This window comes from Rhinopithecus roxellana, chromosome 5 (genome assembly GCF_007565055.1).
Source record: "Rhinopithecus roxellana isolate Shanxi Qingling chromosome 5, ASM756505v1, whole genome shotgun sequence".
NCBI lineage: Eukaryota > Metazoa > Chordata > Mammalia > Primates > Cercopithecidae > Rhinopithecus > Rhinopithecus roxellana.
Window position 1 is genome coordinate 159,305,376 of NC_044553.1, and position 16,448 is coordinate 159,321,823.

General features: G+C 56.3%; 1 protein-coding gene across 2 annotated transcripts; it reads left to right on the forward strand.

Annotated features, from left to right (window-relative positions):
• Positions 1-7,674: 7,674 nt before the first annotated feature.
• On the forward strand, positions 7,675-15,925 carry DLK1 (delta like non-canonical Notch ligand 1). 2 transcript variants are annotated; one of them, XM_030930571.1, is made up of 6 exons: positions 7,675-7,948; positions 9,210-9,273; positions 9,747-9,877; positions 12,850-12,991; positions 14,945-15,224; positions 15,444-15,925. In XM_030930571.1, the coding sequence occupies exons 1-6, from the start codon at positions 7,882-7,884 to the stop codon at positions 15,690-15,692; spliced, it is 933 nt and encodes a 310-aa protein (XP_030786431.1). In that variant the 5' UTR covers positions 7,675-7,881; the 3' UTR covers positions 15,693-15,925. The 2 variants fall into 2 exon arrangements, with proteins under 2 accessions (XP_030786431.1, XP_030786430.1); XM_030930570.1 differs by having other exon boundaries at positions 14,945-15,925.
• Positions 15,926-16,448: the final 523 nt, after the last annotated feature.

Here is a 16,448-nt window from a genome sequence, read left to right on the forward strand (position 1 = left end):
TCTCTGAAGCAGTGAAGTGGCAGCACCCGCTGGGCTCCAGCTTGAACTCTATTCTTGCGACACAGTTTCCCCTGTTTTCAGCCTGTGGGCTTTTTGGCCAGACCTTGGAGAGACCCGTTTAAACAAAGGAACCTGAGGGTTCCTCAAAGGACATTTTATGGTCAACTTTTATAATCCTCCTGCCTGGGCACCACTCCCCAACATTCTAGTCTTGCTCTGCCACTTCCTTGCTCTGTGACCCATGGAGAATTGCTCAGCCTCTCTGCGCTCCAGCATCCAGCTCTCTCTGGCTGAGAGGAGAGTCCCCACTGCTAGAGTGGGGAGGAGAAACACACAGACCTGGGCAGGGATCAAACTAGGGCTCATTACAAACAGAGCAAACTTGAATTTGGGTACTAAGCAACCCCGGGTGGCGTGAGGGGGCGAGGGGATGAGGGGAATGGGGTTCCACTCACACTGGGCATCCCCTGCCCTCCGTCCCTAGCCGGATCTTGGCTGCAGACAGTCAGGTTGGGCCTCTGGAGGTGCAGTGTTGCCATAGGAACAGGCTCATGAAGAGCGTCTCAGAGGAACCAGGTGCTCGGTGGTGGTGGGCAGGGGCAGGTGGTAGTAGGGGGTGCTGGAGAGGATCTCGACACAGCTGCTCCCCACATTCCTAGTGAAGGAACTGAGGGCCCTGGTGGGGAAAGAACTAGGTGGAGGCGTCGCTGCAACCCTGAGGGCTCTCCTGTTTGCAAGTCCAAGAGGGCAGTAAACCCCTGGAACCCAGAGATCAGAGGTGGCAAGAGGACGGGTGGTAGGGGAGGGCCACCAGGCCGTGGACAGTTGCTAGGACACAGGATCTTTCTGAGGGGCCCATGGTAACCTTCAGAGAACACTTTGTGCCTCATTCATTTATTCATTAATTCACTTAATCCATAAACACCTCGGGGGCAGCGCCACAGGCCTCTGGCTGCGGGGTGCCTGGCTGAGCAAGAAGTGTCTGGCCTTGCTAGGGTCAGACACACGTGCGAAATCCATTAACACCAGGCAGGAAGATGTGTTCAGGGCTGAGATGATGCCCAGGGTGGCTGGGAGGGCCAGGACCCTCAGTGGGCGGGTGAGTGGGCGGGAGCCAGGGGACTTGGCAGGCATGGGATTGGGGGAAAGGCCTTGGAGGAGGAGGTGAGACAGGAACAAACCTCTATCCCTCTCACCTCCCACCTGTGCCTGTCCCCTCCTTGGGGACCAGGCAATGTCTTCCTTCTCAGGAAATCCCTAACGCCTTGAACATAGCAGGACACCAAAAACTTTTTTAAAAAATATAATCGAATGAAAATGCTGATGCTTCCTTACAAATAAGAGAATAAATATAGAACGTTCCTTACAAATAAGAGAATAAATATAGAACGGGAACATCTTAAATTCCTCGAGAGCTCTGTGTTTTCACATCCCTAAACTTGACTGAGCTGCCTGTCAACAGGTGTGGCGGGCTGTGCCGCACCACTCATCCTCGCTTTCATCCTCGCTTTTACAGGCACAGCACGGTGAGGTTATGATTCTGCCACAGTCACCCCACAAACTCCTAAGCAGGGGCCGGGAGGAGGGCTCCCCCCAGGGGATCTGGGCTTGAGAAAAGGATTTCTTCTGTGGCTAAAGGAAATGTCCTGTTTATACGTCACCACAGGACCTGTTGCCTGTGTCTCTGAAGGTCTCCATGAGCTGGACCCTACTGGGGAGGTGGGTGGTGGGGGCTGGTGCCCCACTGGACAGGAGGGGTTGGGTGGCCCAGCCTGATTCCCAAGACATAGCATCAAGTCTGGGCATGACATGTTCAAGGGTCAACTCTGGTATGAGAAAAGAGGGCTTCTTGTTCCATGGACTGTTTGCCAGGGCAAAGGAAGCTGCAGAATATTCCAGAATAGTTAAGAGATTTATGTCTAAAATGTTGAAAGTTTTGCAACATTCTGCCTCATTCTTCACCATGCTAACTTTGCCCTCACTAACGGAACATCTCATGTGCGTGCATACACACACTCATATCTCATTCACGCATCTGTGCCTGTACAGCTCTCTCTGCCTGGAATGGCCTCCCCACACTCTTCTGGAGAACTTCTGTGTACTCTGCACACGCAGCAGAGGACTAACCCTCTGAGAGATGCATGCTTGCCCTTCCTGTGTGTGGCCAGTCCCAGCATCTACAACCCTGCATCTCAGAGGGTGTCTGAGCACTGAGTCTGCACTTGAACTCTCTGAGATGAGCAACCACCTTCAAATCCGTCATGGCAACCCTCTTCCAGGGACCCCGCCGAGCCTTGGCACCCAGTAGGAGCTCAGTCAATACTGGGCAGATAAAAGGCTACATTTAAAGAGGTGAACCTCTGTTTTATGGAAAATTAACTTCTGGGAATTTTTGATGAATGAAGAATTCCTGCATTTTTGGCCAAAGCCTGCGTGGACAAGCTGAGTGATGAAAAGGCTCCTTTTTCCTCCAGCCCCCGATTTCCTCCCTCCTGGGTGGGAATGAGTCTGCCTATAAGCTCTGGGGGTGGGGTGGAGAGTTGTTACTAACCCCTCCAAGCCCCTGGGAGCCCCCCACGCACAGCATGACTCAGTGGTGCTCTTTCAGAGGATCATGTGATTGATGATGCGGACAGTTACACTGTGGACTTACATCCCTGTCGATTCCAATGGCAAGGGAGGAAATGAGAAGTCTGTTTTTAAATCCTATCAGCAATGACAATAAATTGGTTCTGTCTGGGGGAGAGGTGAGACCCCACAGAAGCCAACTCTAAATATGGACCCAAACCAATGAGTCCCCTCTGCACCCCAGCTCTCTGGTATTTTTCCTTCCCGGAAGCTTGCTGTGAGGCCTGGGGGAGTCATACACAGAACTGTTTCAGGGACTCAGGGATACGGGCTGGCTCTGCGCCCCCACTCACAGCCCCCTGCGGCCCTGGAGAACCCTGGAGTGGGCCTGGAATTGTCATACGCCTCTTCAGGCCCTGAGCACAAGGCCAGGCTCAGCATGTGCCCCTCTGCAGCTGCGCTCCCAGCTCGGCCGAGCACGATGCCACTTCACACTGAAGACCTTCTCTCTGATTGAACTTGAAACCAAACCTTCATGTTCTGGAAAATGCACCAGGGTACGTCTTTCATTTCCCTCCACGCTCTGCCCCCAGGTCCCCTCTCCTCAGCAGAAGAAAAGAGAATTTGTCTCCAAAGATGGACTTTAGGTTTGGAAAAATGCTCTGAAAGGCGGCAGCTGTGTGTCTCTTCAGTGCTTGCACGAAGCTCTCACGGCCTCCTAGGTTGTGAAGCTGCCCCCCTCCACCCAAAGAGGGGAGGGCAGTCTCCTAGGGGAGCCCATTCTCCTCCAGGCTCCATGCACTCTGACCACTCTGCTGGGCTGGGCAGACAGCCTTGCACTGGGATTCTGAGTAGACCCGGGTTCAAATCCCAGCACTGCTACTTGTTAGCCATGCACCTCTCTCGGGCTCCCCCAGACTCAGTGTGCTCATCTCTGAAATGAGCCTTGCATTTCCCACCTAGCCCAGGCCGTGAGGAGGCTCTGATGAGACAGGGTTAAATTAGAGTCTAAATCCAAGGTAGAAGTAAGGGAGATGCAGAAAGGGCAATACCTACTTGCCTATAAGCCCTCAACCCAAGGACGGTGGCTTCTTGGTGGGGGAGACTCCTGCCCAGCTGTCTCCTGGATGTTCCGGTTCTAGGACTGTAACTAGGCCACCCGAGTCTCTGGGCACTGGTCCTCCCCTTGGTCAGTCCCTTGGGGAGGAAGAGCAGGCAGATCTGGAGGAGCCCACCCTCCTCCTCTCCTGGAGGGAGGATGGAGAAAGTTGGGTGTGGGGACAGGGGACAAAGGCATCTCTTGTCTGTAGGATGCCGACTAGGACTGGATCAGTGGGGGCTCAGACTGCCCCCAAAAAATAAAAACCTAGTCTAGGCAGAAGCAAAGCCTCAAGGCATGGAGAACCCCACCAAGGCTGTGTGGGTGGTATGCAGAGCAGAACGTGAAGGTGGGGTGAAGGCCCCTCACCGGCAGCCCCTGCTCTCTCTCTCCCACCCCTGCTGGTGCCCAGGGCTAGTGAGTCTCAGAGGCCCCTCTAGCTCCACCCAGCTGAGCTGCCCTGATCAGTGTTTCTGCCTTTAATCAGGGGCGAAAGTGGTCTGGGGCTGGCTGGAGGAGGAGTTAGTGTTTAGAAAAGGAGGAGGGGGAGCAGACAGGAGGAGAGAGCAGAGGAGGGGAGAGCAGAGGAGTGGGGAGGAAAAAGGCTGGAGACAGCAGTTTTTTCCTTCCCTTGGAAAACTTTCACTCATCACCAGCTCCCCTGCTGCCCCAGGGAAGCCCAGCAAGACTGCTTCCGGACAGGTTCCCCTTGCTTTCCGCTCTTGCCTGTGGGGCGTGGGGCCACAGGCAGAGCCTTAGGCTTGACTACAGGGAGGGAGTCCAGCTCATGAATCTCAATCTGGCCCCAGAGTTGGCAGGTTCAGTCCCTGCAACCTGTGTAGATCGCCTGCCACACCATTCTGTGAGGACCCGTGGGCTACTGGCCTCATCTTTGTGATCTCGGGGGCCTGGACACGGAGCATGGCTCTTGAGAGAAGAGGAAGGGGGAGGAGGGGAGGGATGCACAGATAGAGGAGGGGGCGTCCAGCTCCTCCAGCCCGCCGCTCCGCAGCCCCCACGGTCTGCTTGCAAACAGCAGACTGTACTGCTTCTCCCCAAGGGACTACATTGGCATTTTCGCGCCTTCTGTGCAGACTTAAAGTCTGTGACAGTCACCAACCTCCCCTCCCCACCGCTCCTAAGCTACCCTTTCTCAGTGTCTGCTTGCTGAAAAGAAAGCTCCAGCCTCCTGAATTTACAAACGCTTTATTGAGATCAGAGCAAGGCAACAGAAAGCTTCTTGGCTTGTAGGTCCCGTGAGACAGGAAAGTCCCCTCCCGTCCCTGAAGTGTCCCTGCAGGGGGCTCTTGAAGAGGGCCTGGGGCCAGTGGAGCCTGGTTGCCCGCTTGGAGATCCTCTAGCTGGCTGGGGCAAAGGCTCTGCGCTGCAGCTGTTGGAGGAATGGCTGGAAGGGGTTGTGACCAGGCCCTGTCAACACAGTGCTTTTCTGCTTACAAAAACCCGAGTTCCCTTCAGAGACAGGTGGGACATCTCTGTTTATGGGCTAAGAAACAGGGCTCCCAGAGGGAAGTGACTGGCCCAGGGCCCAGGACCCTTGGTGGGCATGAAATGGAGATAGGATTAGACAGCAGGTGCCCCCCAAGCCAAGGCAGTGCCCTTTCAGCATAAGCCTGTGACATTTGGACAGACTCCCTTGGGTGAGAATACCCTCCTCTGGCCTCCCTCCCTTTCCTAAACTGGGGAGGGCTGCGGTGGAGTGGGGGTGGGTCCGGGGAAGAACCTGGTTTGGGAAGGGAGGAGTCTAGGTGTGCTTGGGGGTGGGGAAACTCGAAGTCCACTGTGGCCCCCTAAGTGCTCCATGCAGTCCAGAGATTCTCCTCTCTGCGGGACTTCGGCAGGAGCCTGGGAGGCCCTCGCCCCGGGGTTACCCAGCCCTGAGATCCTCCACCCCTCCTTGGCTTCTGGCAGAAAACTCAGCTCTTCCAGGTCTGCCTGCTGTTGGGATGATTTTGGAGGCTGAAGTCAGGGGCCTTGGAGGGAGGGAAGAAAGGAACCCTGGTCAGGAAGACCTTGGCAATCACCATGCAGTGGACATTGGCACTTCCAGGGTTGGGTCTGTCAGCCACTCTCATTCTAGGCCAAGGGCCTTGGGCAAAAGACCTTCCATCACTGGAGTTGGTTTCTTGACTTGAGGAAAGAGTCCACGGAAGAGAGTAGCGTCACAGGAATGCAAGGGCATGTGGCAGGCACACAGTGGGCACCCCAGCTGCTCCCTCCAGACTGTCCCCAAAGCCATTCCCAGCAGCCCCTACCCATCTGGGCGTTCTGCAGATAACATCAGGGAAGGGACACCTTTCACCAGGGTCTGGGAATTTTCCTCCAGCCTCCTTGGAGCCAGCCCAGAGCAGCTCTGGTCTCTGTCCATCCCTGTGCCCATCCCGAGTGCCTTACTGGAGCAATTGACTTAGGGCTGGTAGGCCTGGGGACGCCCATGGGCCTGCCTTCCCACATCTATGGCTAGGATGGGAAACGTGTTCTCAGACCTGCCAGGGCTGGACTAGAGGGCCAGGAGGCCAAAACATCCAGCCTCCAGGTTCAAAGTGGCAAGATCACACCCCACTGCAGCACTGCGAGGAAATGGAGGCTGGGAGCTGGGTGGGCACCCACTCCCTGCCTCTAGGATATGTATTAATTAATTATGCAAATTAAGTATTGTAAACCACCCACCCAAAGATCAGGATGCCTGGGACCCTTTCCCCAGGAGGTTAAACATCTTTAATCCCTTCCTACCCCTCTCCCTCCCTATCTTTCTGAGCCTCCCCCATACAGACTGGGTCGAGGGGTGCAGAGCTTTCCTCTACACCAGGGCTCTAAGCCTAGGCTGGGGGTAATGGTGAGGAGGGGTGCCTGAGGAGCACCCCCTCTCCCTGGGAGCTCTGCAGAGGAAGAGGGTCTCTGGCAATCGGCATCCTCTACCTGCACCTCTCCGGCTGGCGACCCCTCAGAGAAGTTGTCCCAGTGGGTCTGGCATACGTGCGGAGTGCCTGGAGTGCTATTGTGTGTATGTGAGAGCACATCGGTGAGGCTGCCCACGCATGCCACTGTGGACAAAGACAGATGCGATCGTGTGTGTGTGTTGGGGACTGCGTATGCATTTTTGTCAGTGTGTGACCACGAGTCGGCTGGGTATGTGTGCTTGTGGGTATCAGGTGCGTGGCTGTGCGTACCATGTGTGCGTATGAGTCGGTGCATTTGTGTTTCAGCGCAGCTAGGGCCCTGACTGAGATGCTGTGTGTGCGGGGGTGGGTGTGACTGAATGCAGGCACTAGTGTCCGTCTGTTTACAAGTGTGTTTGTGTGTTTGGGTGTGCAGGTGGTTCTGCCTACTCATCTGTGTGCAGGGGATTGGCACATGGGAGAGGATGCCCATGGTTGGGTAACCGAGGGTCCGCTTGCCCCTCTGCCGCCCAGGACTGTGTCTATACGCCGTCTGGCCTACAGTGTGTTTGGGTTGCCGTGTGCGTTTGCGTTGTGGGGTGTGGGTTGCCACAGGGGCAACTGTATTTTTCTGCGTCTTCATGGCTAGGGGTACTGGGGGTGTCGGGCTTTTTCTGGGTGTTTTTCTGTGTGCGTGTGTGATTATGTGCTTAGTTCACATCTTCATAGTGCGCCTTTGTGTTTTCCTGGGTATCTAACCATTGTACGTGTGCCCGGGACGTCAGCAATAAGTGTTTCAGTGTTCCTGCGTGCGGACTTGTGCTCTCCGGGGAGGTCTGCGGCCCAGGTTCGATTCCTGCGACTTGTCCTAGGCAGGCCTGTGTGTGCGCGGCCGCATGCTGTCCTGTGGGGGAGAACGTGTGCCAAACGCTCGCGGGGTACCTGTGCCCGTCTAGCCAAGAGTGCACCCGTGTGCGCGAGCGGGCTTCCGGGACGCTGCAGTGGTGGGGGGCGGCCCTGCGAGGGGCGGGGGTCACCGGGACTGGCCGGCGCCGGCCCCGTGTGCGCGGAGGCGGGGGCGGGGGGCGGGGGCCGCGGGGGGGGAGGCGGTACGAAAAGGGCGGCGCGCGCGGCGGCGGCGGCAGCTCCCCGGCAGCGGCGGTGGAGAGCGCAGCGCGCAGCCCGGTGCAGCCCTGGCTTTCCCCTCGCTGCGCGCCCGCGCCCCCTTCCGCGTCCGCAACCAGAAGCCCAGTGCGGCGCCAGGAGCCGGACCCGCGCCCGCACCGCTCCCGGGACCGCGACCCCGGCCGCCCCGAGATGACCGCGACCGAAGCCCTCCTGCGCGTCCTCTTGCTCCTGCTGGCTTTCGGCCACAGCACCCATGGTGAGCCCCCCGGCGGCCCGGCTCGCGCCCCCTCTGGGGAAGCCTGCGACGCCCCGCCGGCCGCCCGGTGCCCCGCACGCCCCGTCTCGTGCGCCCGAACTCCTCCCGTCCCGCCTAGCCCTAAACCCCGCGCTGTGCCTGTCTCGCCTTCCCCGCCACCCTCGCTTGCCAAGGCCCGACCATGGGGTCCCAGGGCGCAGGGGATGTGTGAGACCCCCAGCCCCTTCCCGCCCCGCAGAAGTGGCGCCAGAGGGGTGTTGGTGCGCTGAGCAAGGAGGTATGGAAAAATGAGGTGCCGTTGTGGAGTCTTCTATGAAAATACTCTGGGGTGCAACTTTGGGGTGTCCCTGTGTGAGCTTTCGGGAACAGGTCTCGGGGCGGGGGTGGGGGGCGACTTTGCCGTCTTAGCCCCCAATTCCCAGAGAAGCCCAGCCTGAGCCCTTACTGCGTGGCGCGTTTCTCTAGGTGAGGGGCTGCGACACTTCTGTCTGCAGCGGCCATCTGTCTCTGACAGCGAGAGAGTTGCCCCCTTCCCGCAGCGCCCCCCCACTCATTGCACCAGTGGTTGTGAGGGGGCTGTCTAGGAAGCTGTGGAGCTGGTTGAGTAAATGCACACAGTAGGTGCCTATTAAAGTGTCAGAATCTCTAAGCAGTGTTGCAACCTCAGCCCGCTAAGCAAAAACCCTGTGTCGTCATCGTTTTCTTAATGCGAAGAGTCTGGGGTAGGGGAAAGGGGGAAGATTTGACCTGGGTGCCCAGCTTCACAGGGATGAACCTTAAAAAGAATCCAGACGCCTTACTGGGGAGCCCACCAGGTGAACCTGTCTGGGCTTTCCCAGAGCTGAACACCTCAAAATCTGCTCCCCTATTCAGCTCAGGTTGCAAAAGTGATGGTCAGGGTCAGGCTGCATGCCCGGGGGTCAACATATTTCCCTCCACTGTCCCCATCCCCACTGTTAGGAGGACTTGAGGTGTCGTATTTGCTTTTGGGGGTCGGGAGAGAAGGTGTTTCTCATGCTCCTAAGAACTAGGGAGTGTACTGTGGTCATTTCATCGCTGCGAACGTGGCAGAGATTTTTCTCCTGCGTGCATTGAGCCCCATCCATGCTCGGATAGGAAGTGCCTACTGTGTGCCAGACTGGTAGGACCCAAGAGGGCTGTTGGTGCCCTCGGGGACAGTGGTGGGCTGTGTGGGAGAAGACAGGCTTTGCCTTGGCTTGGGGCCTGGTGGGGTGATTGTATAACCTTTCTTGTATCTCAGGGGCTGAATGCTTCCCGGCCTGCAACCCCCAAAATGGATTCTGCGAGGATGACAATGTTTGCAGGTAATAGAGTGGCTCCACAGAGGCAGCTTGTGGGGGCCACGCAGAAGCCTGGGGAGTCATGAAGTCAGGCAGAAAAAACAGGGGGCTTGGCCACTGCGCTGCAGCAAACAGCTTTCTGGCCCCTTCAGAAAACTGGTGGGGCAAGCGGGGGAGATGAGGGCAGGGGGTGGGGGCAGCCATAGCTCCTGTCTGCATTCTCAGAGGTGGGGTGGCAGGTGAGACCTCTGCAGGCCACTGCGGCAAAACACAGCACTCCCCCGGGATCTCGGGGCCCCTCCAGGTCGGCCCCTGAGCTTGGCGTGCATTCTCTGTCAGTTTTCCCATTCAGGTGACTGACGTTTCCTTCCCAGAACCACTGGCTGGCACTGTGCAAAGACCCCCAAGGGTCCTTGGTTCCACAGAAAGTAGCCTGAGCTCCCTCTCTACCCCTGCCCTCTTCATATGTCCCCACCTTTCTCCCCCACCCCTTGCAGGTGCCAGCCTGGCTGGCAGGGTCCCCTGTGTGACCAGTGTGTGACCTCTCCCGGCTGCCTTCACGGACTCTGTGAAGAACCCTGGCAGTGTATTTGCACCGACGGTTGGGACGGGGAACTCTGCGATAGAGGTTGGCACTCGCCTTTGTTCACCTCAGCCCTGCGTCCTTACCTGCCTGCCCTGGCCCCCACCACCTCCTCCCGGTCTCCTGTTGCTGGCGGCCCTCACTTTCTCATTCCTGCACACCTCGTGCTGTGTATTCTAACGATCTGTTATAAATTTCCTGCGGGTACCGAATGCCTCCTCAGAGGTAGGGACTGTATTTTGCTCTCCTCTGCACCATCAGCACCCAGCACCTAGAGAAGATATGGGGTGGGGGCCAGGGAGCTGCCTGTTGAATAAAGAGTCACAAAGTACACACACAGCTGGGCCGGTGGGACCACAGACCCCAGGCTGCCTGTCCAGGTCATGGAAGCCCGGAGATGGACAGGGCTCTGGGGATCTCGGAGCTAAGACTCCCTAGAAAAGCACACGCAAGACCGTAAAGAGGCTGCAAACAAACAAATGGGGTGGGGGGTGGCCAGCACTGCTCAGGGGTTGAGGGGCAGGTGCTGAGTCAGGGCCAGGAGGACAGGGCTGGGGGGCCTGGACTGAGCGGGTCAGGTATAGGGGGAGGCTGGGGTTGGGAAAAGCTGAGAAAGGGTTAAAGTGAAGATGGGTGTTATCTGTTGATTTCATTAATTTATGCAATCTTTGCCTCTGTTACCCCAAGCAATTGAGAGTTGGCTGTCACTGCATTTTCAGGCTGTGAAATGTTCGTCTAAGCCCATTTTCATTTGGCAAAACCTGCCCTAACGTCTGGGCAAACTGAAGTTCACAAAAAACTCCCAGCCGCGTAGCAGCCTGCCCTCAGGGCCTCTGTCCCTCGGTCCCCAACATTAGTAAAGAGGTACAGATAGGGAAATGGAGGATCAGAGAAACACAAGTGTCTGCTAAGTGATATGAAAGAAGTTGGGCGAAAAGCCAGCTACAACCCTTTCCCCCAGCCCCAGAAAGAGAGTTCATTTTTGTCTTCGATTGCAACTAACATCCTCCCTTAAGGAACACTTAAGAGTGTTTTGTTATGGCCCCTGCCCTGTACAGGCAGGGCAGCCGTGGTTCTGAAGCTGAGCTCCCTCACACTCTGAATTGTCTCTGGTCCTTCATTCCTGCCCCCCTTAATATGGTGCAAGGTTTCCCCGTGGCTGACTCATGCTGTGGCCGGCATCTCTGCTGCCCCTCACAGAAGCAGTGGCAGCAGCTCTGAGTTGTTTGGGGATCTGGGGGATTCCAGCAAAGTCACCATTTGGGATCAGGGTTAGGGTTTTAGCCTGGAGCCCATCTTCTTTGGTATCTAAGTGCAGTAGGCTCTTGCTGAAATTTTCCAGACAAATGCCTCCCTTCCCATGGGCCCTTGGTATGTCCCCTCCCCACCAGGTTGACAAAGGCAGCCAGCTTGGGGATGGCCAGAGAGTCTAGGGTCCCAGAGAGGACACAGCCCTCCCTCCCACTGTTTGCCCCTCTTTGAGGCTGCCGTGGCCACAGCTGCTGTCCTGGCAGAGACCCCCAAGCAGCCTTCTTCTCAGAGCAGCTTAATTCACCCCTGCTTTGGGGTTGGAGACTCAGGAGGGCTGATCCAGGATTGGCGTAGCAGGGAGAGCTGCAGGGACAAGCTGAGGGTGGTCGCCAGCTTTTTGGCTTAAATTTAAGATTCTGAGTGACAGGAGAGCCGGTTGCAGAGAATTAGGAGCCTGATGTGGAGTTGCCGCGTGCTGATGCCTCGCCGGTGCCGTCCCGTAAAGATAAATCCTCTTTATGTGTCCTTGCACCAGGCCGGGCTTCGGTGGAACGCCACAGGGTAGTCCATCAACGCGGCGTTCAGGCTTTTCCTCCTTGACTGATTGCAGTCTCCCCTCCACGAGGGTGTGGATCTCTCTGAGAGGGAAAAAAAATACGCACGTGTGTGGCCTCAGCACGGGGGATTTCCTCCCCCCACCCCCACCAGCCTGCCTTAGCTTGCTGTGTCTCTCGCTGGCCCTGGCTTTCTGTTTGGCAGGTGCAGCAGCTCAAATTATAGAAAATCAAAGCTGAAGAGTCCCTCAGAGATTGGCCAAGGAAAGACCCTCTTTTTATAAGTAGGGAAACTGAGGCACAGAATGGGGAAGAGCTGAACTCTGCTGCCACATAGCAGCAGGCTGGATACAGGGCAGGACAGGGGTCCCTTCCTGGCTCCACTGGGGAGCTGGGGTCTCCACCATCACAGAGCCCCTGGCGCAGGCCCTTGTGTTCAGCTCCTCCCTGGCTTGCTGAACATGAATAATGAAGTGTGCCTGATGGGAGGTGTTAAAAGATGGTGGGAATATTCCAGTGCTCATGGAAACCTGCACTGATAGGAGAGTGCTCAATAGTTCTAATTTTCCTGGCTTTAAAAGATGCAGCCTTTTTACCAGGGACCCTTTGAGTTCGGAGCCTGAGTGCAGAAAGAGACCACAGGGACACGTGTATTGCTGGGGCTAACAGGTTTCAGGTTTCTTGATTCCTGACTGAGGGGGGTCTTTACATCTCCATCCCCCTCACTACCCCTCTTTGACGGAAAAGTATGAAGAGTTGGTGGTTTTTCTGAGGGTTGGGCTGTATTCGTTCCCCAGCTGGCCAAGACCCCTCCCCCAACAGGAGAGGCTGGAGGTGCGTGCAATCTTGTCTGGTAGAGACAGGCCTTAGGGAATCTCAGCTAGGCATGCTGTTGCAGGGAGGGGCATGATGTCCACAGTGAATGTCACGGACATGTTGCTGGATATGGGGTGACCTGGTGCCAGGCAAAGGGAACAGCTTGAGTACCAGTGGCCACGACTTTCTGATCTGTGACCTTAGACAAGGAAACCCCATTCAGCTTCCTGAGCCTCAGCTAACTCACTTCGTGGGATTTTTTGAGGGAGCTCCCTACACCGTCTTACTCCAGACCCCACTTGGTGGCCACAGAGCCATTTTAAAGCCCACCGGGGTCCGCATCACGCTTGTGTATGGAGAGAAAACTAAGTTCTTGTCTTCTCCGTCACCCCGCAGATGTTCGGGCCTGCTCCTCGACCCCCTGTGCTAACAACGGGACCTGCGTGAGCCTGGATGATGGCCTCTATGAATGCTCCTGCGCCCCTGGGTACTCGGGAAAGGACTGCCAGAAAAAGGACGGGCCCTGTGTGATCAATGGGTAAATATCCTTCCCGACGATGTGTGATCTAATAAATGCTGCTTTTCACGCACCCCCTAAAGACCCTTTCAGCCTAACCCTGTTGGACCTGTCATCTGACAAAAGATGAAGTAAGCGCTCATCCTGGCAGCCCGTGGGGGACAGCCCTAGATGGGGGTATTTAGGGGGGAATGTGTCATCGCCGTAATTTTTTCAAATGATCCCGAAGGCGATTTCATATTCCCCTGATGTTCGCAAGTCCTGATGCGTGTGACTGACAGTCGATCGGAATGGTGAACTGACACTCGGAGCTGCATAATTTTCTAAAGGCAACATAATGAGAGATTGGAGCTCCGCAGGGCTGAGGCTGTTTGAAACCCGCTTGCCGTATCTCAGGGGTGGTTTTGGGGAACTGGTGGGCTCTGCAGTTGGATTTTCTGGGATGTCTGTGGAGGGAGTTGCCAGGCTGAGAGGTGAAGCGATTGGGTTTCTGCCAGCACAAGAGGAGGTGGGCCAGCTGTCAGCTGTCCTCAGTGGGGAGGGAGGCTTTGGGACTCCTGGACAGTGGATGTAACGGAATGGCCACTGTCTTCACTTGGACCTCTCTGAGCAATGCCTCCCAGCGGCTCAGCCGCTGTCCACCCATTATCTCTGTGGCGGCCCTGAGCCATCCCTCCTCCCCATCGGATGGGGCTTAGCCTGAAGCCAAGGGAGATCTTGACAGAGGCAGAGTCCGAATATAAGAATCCAAACTTGAACCCAGTCCTGGGCCTGTAGTTGGGGGACAGGGGTGTCCCTTTCCTCTGAAGAAACAGAAACTAACATGCAAATAAGCTTATCTTGACCCGACATTGCGGGGTGGCAGAGACCCCGGTAGTCTGTAACAGCTGTAAGCGGACATTAACGAGGCTTCCGAAGATCAGTCTTCAGACGGGGTCAGAGTGGGGGCCGGTGACAACTGAGCTCAATTTCTGCTTATTAGCAAGAAGGATAAAAAGATAATGAGAGCTTTAAAATATTTTGTTTTTCTCGATAATGGACTTAAACCAGTGTGTCAAAATAGAGCCTGAGGTCCTTGAAATTCCTTCAGAGCCCGGCTCCCATGGAGCCCGCACCCTGAAGCAGCAATGCTGATTTCTTGTGTTTACTGCCCCTTCTTCCCCGGAGTTTTGGCATTTATCAGATGACAAAGGGCTCGCTCGTTTAAAAACACTTACATTAAATGCTCCTTGCGCTCTGCTTTGAGCAAACAGCTTTGGTTTGCAAGCTGCACTTGGGTGAATGGACCACTATTAAACAGCCTGGCACAGACACCGGCTCGTGCCAGCATAGACAGACCTCGTATTGCTTTCTCTTTGAGAGTCCCCAAGCGCTTCCTGCACAATAGCCTGTGGATCCACTCTGCTAATGATGATGATAATAATAATAATGAGGGTTGGCGGCAACAGTGGCCATAGGCAGGAAGGACGACAGTGGGTCCCGGGATAGGGTGAGGGGTGCCCCTTGCTTGGTTCTTCTGCCCCAGCAGCCCAGGGATGGAGCTAAGGGAAGGGGGCTTGCTTCAGTCCTGGGCTGTCACTGACTTTTCCTCTCCTAGCCTCAGTTTTCCCAGCTGGCTAGTGACTAACCAACAGTCCTCTGGTTGGAGAGGTGCAGTAAGAGGTGGGAGAGGACGTGAGCGTCCTGGCATGGGAGGTCAGGTGCGTCTCAGGTTAGCATCGAGATGGGGGTGAGGTGGGCACCCACCCACCCCCAGAGCTGCTGGTGAGCCTCTTGCAGACGGGGTCATGACCCTGGGCACCTCTCTGTGCCTCCCTGGCTGGCGTTCCCTCCTTCCCTCCCTCATTCACCTGATGTGTTTTGAGCATCTGCCCCTTAATTAGGCCAGAGACCTTCTGCCCTGAGCCCTGTGCCCTGCAGCGCTGTCGTAGCCCAGCCCCCAAGGCCCTTTACTGTGTCCCTGTTGTGTTGCAGCTCCCCCTGCCAGCACGGAGGCACCTGCGTGGATGATGAGGGCCGGGCCTCCCATGCCTCCTGCCTGTGCCCCCCTGGCTTCTCAGGCAATTTCTGCGAGATCGTGGCCAACAGCTGCACCCCCAACCCATGCGAGAACGATGGCGTCTGCACTGACATCGGGGGCGACTTCCGCTGCCGGTGCCCGGCCGGCTTCATCGACAAGACCTGCAGCCGCCCGGTGACCAACTGCGCCAGTGGCCCGTGCCAGAATGGGGGCACCTGCCTGCAGCACACCCAGGTGAGCTACGAGTGTCTGTGCAAGCCCGAGTTCACAGGTCTCACCTGTGTCAAGAAGCGCGCGCTGAGCCCCCAGCAGGTCACCCATCTGCCCAGCGGCTACGGGCTGACCTACCGCCTGACCCCTGGGGTGCACGAGCTGCCGGTACAGCAGCCCGAGCACCGCGTCCTGAAGGTGTCCATGAAAGAGCTCAACAAGAATACCCCTCTCCTCACCGAGGGCCAGGCCATCTGCTTCACCATCCTGGGCGTGCTCACCAGCCTGGTGGTGCTGGGCACCGTGGGCATCGTCTTCCTCAACAAGTGCGAGACCTGGGTGTCCAACCTGCGCTACAACCGCATGCTGCGAAAGAAGAAGAACCTACTGCTTCAGTACAACAGCGGGGAAGACCTGGCCGTTAACATCATCTTCCCCGAGAAGATCGACATGACCACCTTCAGCAAGGAGGCCGGCGGCGAGGAGATCTAAGCAGCCCTCCCACAGCCCCCCCTAGATTCTTGGAGTTCCGCAGAGCTCACTGTATGCGGTCTGTCCTAATCTTTGTGCTGGAGTTCGCTCTCTCTTGTGTCAAATGTGGTGAACGCTACGCTTACGTATATTGTCTTTGTGTTGCTGTGTGACAAGCGCAATGCTAAAACAATCCTCTTTCTCTCTCTTAATGCATGATACAGAATAATAATAAGAATTTCATCTTTAAACAAGTAAGAGAAATAAGTATGTTATTCTAAACTCTAAACTTAATGAAATATCAAAAAAGACCAAAAAAAAACAAGGCAACAGAACCAGGGCTCAGTGCCGACGCCCCTTCCCCGGGGGCCTCGGCCACGGGGTCCTCGTGAAACCGTTACGAGTGCTGTACATGACCACCCACTGTGAAAAGGGCTACGATTACTTTCGTTCGTTAATTCTCACACACCACATCCGACTCGCACTCACATCCAGCTCAACATCGCTACCTTTAGATCTTTCCGATTGATTTCAGATTTAGCGGAGTGCAGCGGCTGTGTGTCAGGCAGAGAGAGCCCCAGGTTGGCTGCTGGGGGGCTGGGTCCCTGTCCCAGCCCTGCCACTAACTCGCTGTGTGATCCTTGGCGAGTCCCTATCCCAATCCTGGGCCCACTTTCTCGCCCCTCTCGAGGGAGGGGTTTGAACACCGACCATCACAGTCCTCTCTGGCTCTAAAACTCTGAATTAGGAACGAGGGGGTATGAACCAAAACACTTC